Source organism: Buceros rhinoceros, unplaced genomic scaffold (assembly GCF_000710305.1).
Source record: "Buceros rhinoceros silvestris isolate BGI_N320 unplaced genomic scaffold, ASM71030v1 scaffold23485, whole genome shotgun sequence".
Classification (NCBI taxonomy): domain Eukaryota; kingdom Metazoa; phylum Chordata; class Aves; order Bucerotiformes; family Bucerotidae; genus Buceros; species Buceros rhinoceros.
Window position 1 is genome coordinate 2558 of NW_010414906.1, and position 5537 is coordinate 8094.

At 58.2% G+C, this 5537-nt stretch overlaps 1 protein-coding gene across 1 annotated transcript in view; it reads right to left on the reverse strand.

Moving 5' to 3' along the window:
• The window catches only part of ABCA3 (ATP-binding cassette, sub-family A (ABC1), member 3), a gene marked incomplete at both ends in the record, with an annotated part of 14035 nt that overhangs the window by 2522 nt on the left and 5976 nt on the right, over positions 1 to 5537 (reverse strand). Inside the window, 9 exons of the mRNA XM_010137253.1 lie at positions 118 to 260; positions 530 to 702; positions 1235 to 1393; positions 1620 to 1839; positions 2191 to 2395; positions 2977 to 3250; positions 3581 to 3884; positions 4733 to 4925; positions 5093 to 5191. Coding sequence (XP_010135555.1) covers positions 118 to 260; positions 530 to 702; positions 1235 to 1393; positions 1620 to 1839; positions 2191 to 2395; positions 2977 to 3250; positions 3581 to 3884; positions 4733 to 4925; positions 5093 to 5191 — 1770 coding nt within the window. The remainder of the gene's footprint in view (positions 1 to 117; positions 261 to 529; positions 703 to 1234; positions 1394 to 1619; positions 1840 to 2190; positions 2396 to 2976; positions 3251 to 3580; positions 3885 to 4732; positions 4926 to 5092; positions 5192 to 5537) is intronic.

Sequence of the window (5537 nt, forward strand, 5' to 3'; positions counted from 1 at the left end):
GTAGACCTGGTGGAGGCCAACACACGAGCCATGCCAGTCACCGCCCGGCAAGCAGTGGCTTTACCAGCCCCATGAGGACCACAACTCAACGCGCAGCAGGATGCTCAGGAAGATGCTTTCCTCACCTTGGTGAGCTCCTTGATGACCAGAGGGCTACTGAGAGATGACAGCAGTTCTGGTGGTGACTCCAAAACCTTCTTCCTCTCATCTGCTACGTCTCGGTCCTCTGGCAGCACAGACACTCTGTTCAGCAGCGCCACCTAAACACGTGGCAGAAAAATCACTCTTTTCCACCTGGATGCTGTGGGACAAACGGGTTCCTCCAGGCAGGATCCCTCCCTTCAATCAGCCACTTCTGGGGAGGCCTCACTCCCTTTGCCAACCCACACACTCAACAGGATCAGCCCCTCCAGGCAACCTGCCCCAGGGAAGGTGATCTAGGGGAAGAAAGCTCGTCTCCAGTGCACAGGGACTCCCAGGCTTGGTGTGGGGGGCACCTTACTTCTCCTTCCCACAGGCTTCAGCTCACCCATTTCCGCCTCCTGCAGATGCCACAGACCAAAGTTCTCAGTCTCCAGAGAAGGTTTGTCTCAATGAGGAAAAGGAGGAAGAGGAAGGAGAAACCCTGGATGCTCAAGGAGGTCAGGTATCGCCCGATGCCAGGCGTCTCCCAGGAAAAGTAGTTCATCTGATAACTGATATCTGAGCAGGGATAGAACACAACCAAGACTTGGATCAGTCCACCCTCTGGGGAGGAGCAGATAAGCTCCAGGGAAAGCTGTGAGCCCAACGCTTTGTCAGGCTCATCTCCATTCCAGCACACACTGGGCTCCCTGCCCACAGCTCTTTCCAAAGCTTGTCTCCATCCCAGCCCACGCTGGGCTCCCTGCCCACAGCTCTTTCCAACGCTTCCCACAAGAGGATTCAGGTCTGGAGGGGATCTGGCAGAAGATGCCCCGTGGAGGCACCAGAGGAGATCAAGCCACTCTCGGGACACAGATTTCTTTGATATGAAATTTTTCCTAGCCCACATTTTCCTCCCAATCATTAGTTAAAGTTTCCTTGATTAGATCACCTACGAGTGTCAAACGCTGCCCAGTTTTTGCCTTAAAATGGCACCCAGAGCTACTGCCCAAGTTGGGTTAGAGGCCCCAAGAACTGCCCAGCTCCAGCAACTGCTCCCCTCAGTGCGGCTGGCCAGGATGAGCAGGTGAGGAGCACTGCAGAGACTCACTGAACGCCTTGCAGATGAAGATGGCTTCAACGGAGGAGGTACAAAACTGAATGAACTCATAGTTCTGGTAGAAGTCACTGATGCATTGGCCCAAGCAGTAATTGGGTAAAACGAGAAAGACTTTATCCAGGGTTTTGGAGAGGTCCACCAAGCCCAGCTCTGAAAAAGATGCACAGGGGGCTCAACACACTGGAGTTGTTAGCTGGTTTTAGAGAAAGACCCTGATACTTCAGAAGGAAAACCAACAAAATCTGTCACACTTAATGGGTGAGAATGGACTGTCACAGGGTGGGGTTTGCTAGTGTGGGGACAGCCCTGTGGTGAAAGAGTCTTCTTGGTGATGGCAGAGGGCAGTGCAGGGCAGGCACGGAGGGCAGCGACCCACCTGGGATGCTCATGATGGTGACCGCGAGGAAGGTGGCCGTGCCTGAGAGGATGTTGAAGATGGTGAGACGGGTGTAGGCTGTGGCTGCCACTGAGAAGAAGAAGCTAAGGAGGTACATGAGGGGAATGATGGCCCAGCCATAAAGGAGGAAGATCAGCATCACATCAACGAGGTGGCTGTCTTGGGTGAAGGCTTGCACGTCAAAGGCTTGAAATATCACCTGGGGCACAGCAATGCGAGGAGAACGCACATTTGTCTTGACCACAAGCAATGTCTCCTTGTCTTACCAGCCCAGGCAGCAAGGTCACGGCAGCACCCACTGACCCAGATAACCTCTCTCAGATGTGCCTTCCTGACCCAGCTCGTTGGCCATGGCCCAGCTCCCAGCTCCCAGCAGGACCAAGGGACAGCTTTCTTGCCAGTTCTTCCCATTAACTGAGACAGCACCAGTGGCCCGGCCTCATCCTTCTCCCTGCGCACACACATGCCCCAGCTCTGCCAGAGGAGCAGCACCCAGAGCTCCCACCCCCAGGCAGGACAGGAGGGTACCGGGGTGTCAGGGTTGACTCACCAGCATCAGAGCACAAGGGATAAGAAAGTTGATAATGTCCCAGAGCAGGGCGGAAAGCCAGAAATTGACCACGTAGACACCGCTGACAAACTGGACGTGCTTGGCTTTGATGGCCCGCTCGCTGACCAGCAGCAGAGCGAAGGTGCTGGCGAGCGAGGCCATGCCGTACAGCAAGTTGATGGCAATGGCGAACCCAGTCTGTCCTCTGCGGGGAGAGCGGTGGGGCAGGTTAGGACAAGGACGGCTCCACAGACCAGCGCTGAGGCTACGTGGGGAATGCACACCCACACCATGCTTCCTGCGGAGGCCGCGCTCACCCAACAAGCCAGCGTGCAGAGAAACACCCCACCATAAAAGCACCCCTCAGTAAAGTGAGCATCTCCCACGCACAGCCCACCCAGCACCCCACAAACCACCACTCTGCCTTTGCGAGGTGCCACACATGTCCCCTTTGGTGCAGGTGAGGTTCAGAGACCCTGGATCTCAAGAAGAGCGTGGCCACACAGCCCCCTCTGCTCTGAGCTCCCAGAATAAACCAGCCCCAACCGGTATCTAGAGGGGAACACCCAGTCGCTGAGATATCTGCATGGGGTGATGCGGCTGTCAGGCACAGGCAGGTAAGTCATCTACACAGCTTTGCTCTCCTGACCTCCTGAACACAATCACAGCTCGCGTCTGAGAAGGTCTGGCCTGGCTCCTCACTGACACCAGTACACCCAAGCCAATCTGCACCTGTGGAAGTCACAAGCCCTGGGAGCAAAGCAAGCACCATCCCGTCAGACGTACTCCATGAGCTGGTCTTTGGCCTTCTCGGTGATGTTGCGGGGCTGAGGGTAGTTGGTGACTGTGATGGAGGCGTTGGGGCCTGCCAGCACCCTGAAGACAGCGTTGTCAGCCAGCATAAGGGCCGTGGCGGGAGAGTGATACGCCTGGTTGTTGAAGAGCGCAGTGACCACCGTGCGGTTTCCAGCTCCTTCAAAGGAGGCAGCGGCGATGTAGTGCTCGTTGAAGGCTCCCCCTTCCTCAGAGGCTCTTGAGATGAGGTACTCCTCCAGGCCACCTGCCAAGCACCACAGCCGTTAGACTCCACTACACGAGGGCTGACTGCGGCCAACTCTAAAGGAGCCCGGGCAGCCCCAGCCCTGGTGGCCCACCCTAGCCCCAGCAATGGCCACGATCACGATGTTATGGAGAACACAGCTCTGCTTGGGTGAGGAGAGGTCCTGCCAGCTGTGGGACTCTCACATGAAGGAGATACGCAGGGAAACATCAAATATGCCGTGGCTGCGACCTGAGCCACCCACACCACGGGCCCTGGCAAGAGAAGCCCATGGCTCCTGCACACCCCGCTGGGCGTCGCCTGCTCCACAGGTGCTCCGCGAACCCTCACCCAGCACCTCCAGCGGTGACTGATGCTGGGCGTCCAGCATCTCCACGTACTGCTCCGCCAACCTCTGTGAAAGACCCGAGCTGGCCGAGACGCAGAAAGGCACGATAGTCTGGCCGTAGGGCTCCAGCGTCAGCCTCAGCAGGGAGGAGTCCCTGGGTCCCGGGAAGGTCTTGGCCACGATGAGGGCAAAGGCAGTGAAGATCAGAGGCACGAGGAACTGCGCCGCCACCATCTTCCAGTTGCGCCAGCTGTACATGGCTCGCTTCATGAACATGGCGTAGAACTGCTGGCAGCACAGGTAGAACTGGGAAGGGAGAAGTCAGGTCGATGCGAGCCCTGCCAGCTGCGGACAGCCCCCCGGCCACATCACCCCACACAGCTGACGGGGGGAACGGTCCCCAAACCACCTCCTCACGCTGCGCTTCCGCTGCGAGCCCGCAGCAGAGCTGGCTCTCTGGCCAAGCAGGAGAGCCACTTGACTCCAGCACAGCAGGTCACCCCATCCAGCCCCATGGCCTCCCCACGAGAGGCAGTCGCTGTGGGATCTCAGCTGTTAAAAGCAGCTTCAGGCATGACCTTTACCTTCCTCCACCTCTCAGCATTTGAGGTTCACAAATAGGATTACCGCAACAGGGCTGCCTGCCAACGCGACCGGCTGAGACGCCTGGGAGCTCCCAGCCCAGTCCCGCCCCTGCAAGCACCTTCTCCACTTTTTGAATCCATAAACATCCTTCTCCCCATCTGCCTCTGAGACATGCCCTTGAGAAGCACGGGGAAATTAATCACAGGCGTGTAGGCAGCGGGCCATGAAGGGCTGCCAGGGAGCTGAAACACGAGCTGCGGGAGGGAGGGGAGATGGTTTGTCTCACCTCCCTGATGGAAATCCCAAGTGAGGTAGAGACGGCGGGTGAAAAGCACTTTAGATCGCCTGGGACACCTTCGAGAGCATCCCTCAAGATTAACATGAAGAAGATGGCAGTGACCAACCCCAACAACCCTAAAAATAATTTGCCCTAAAGCTTCCGATTTGATCTTGCAAACCACATGCAATGAGACCTGCTGTGGGGGAGGCTCCTCCTGGCAACCCTGCTCCAACCCCCGCCTCACATGCCCTCTCCCCCTCCCTGCTGCACTGACACCCCCAGCACTCACCCCGGTGTTGAGCTTGATGCTGGAGCAGTCCTCTGTGATGAGCGCCCCGCTGTCGTCCGTCATGTCCGTCATGCCGCTCAGGCTGCTGGAGTCATCCATGGCCCAGTCGTTGGAGCGCCTCTCGTGCTGGTACTGGAGAGCAGGCAGCTGGATGGCCTGGATGTCCATGCTGGAGTCCACCAGTTTCCCAACCCTGCGCCGGGAGGGAAAGCGGGTGACAAAACACTGACCCAGGCGGGATCAAGCTGTTCAGCGCTGGGGAAGCTAAACTCAAGAGGCAGAACCCAGTGCGTGCCCTGGGGATAGTGCCGAAGCCCAGAGGGACTGCTCGTGACCAGGGCCAGCCTCCCTCCAGCCTACCTCAGGAAGACCTCCTCCATGGTGGTGACCGAGGCGCCGTAGCTGGCAATGCCCAGCTCCTCCCGCTTCTGCTCCAGCTCCGTGAACAGGGCCTCGAACCTGAGGGGAAAAGCGACAGGGGCACTGACGCTCGTGGGGCTGAGACGTCAGTCGTGCAACTGGTTTGAGTCCTGCCGGAAGCACTAAGCACCCCACTCTCCCCAAGAGCAGCTTTTGGGCATCATCTTCTGCTCTTTCTTGCCACAGGCTCAGATTCTGCAGCCAAACCAGCTGCCTCGTTTGTGCCACCGTCCACATCACAGTGTCACCAGTTGCCAGCTGGGAGACCTCAGTGCGGCCTGTCAGTGCTGCAAGGGGCTGTCAGAGAGCTGGGGAGGGGCTGGTCAGCAGGGGCTGTGGGGACAGGGCAAGGGGGGGGGGGCTCGCCTGACCGAGGGGGGGTCGC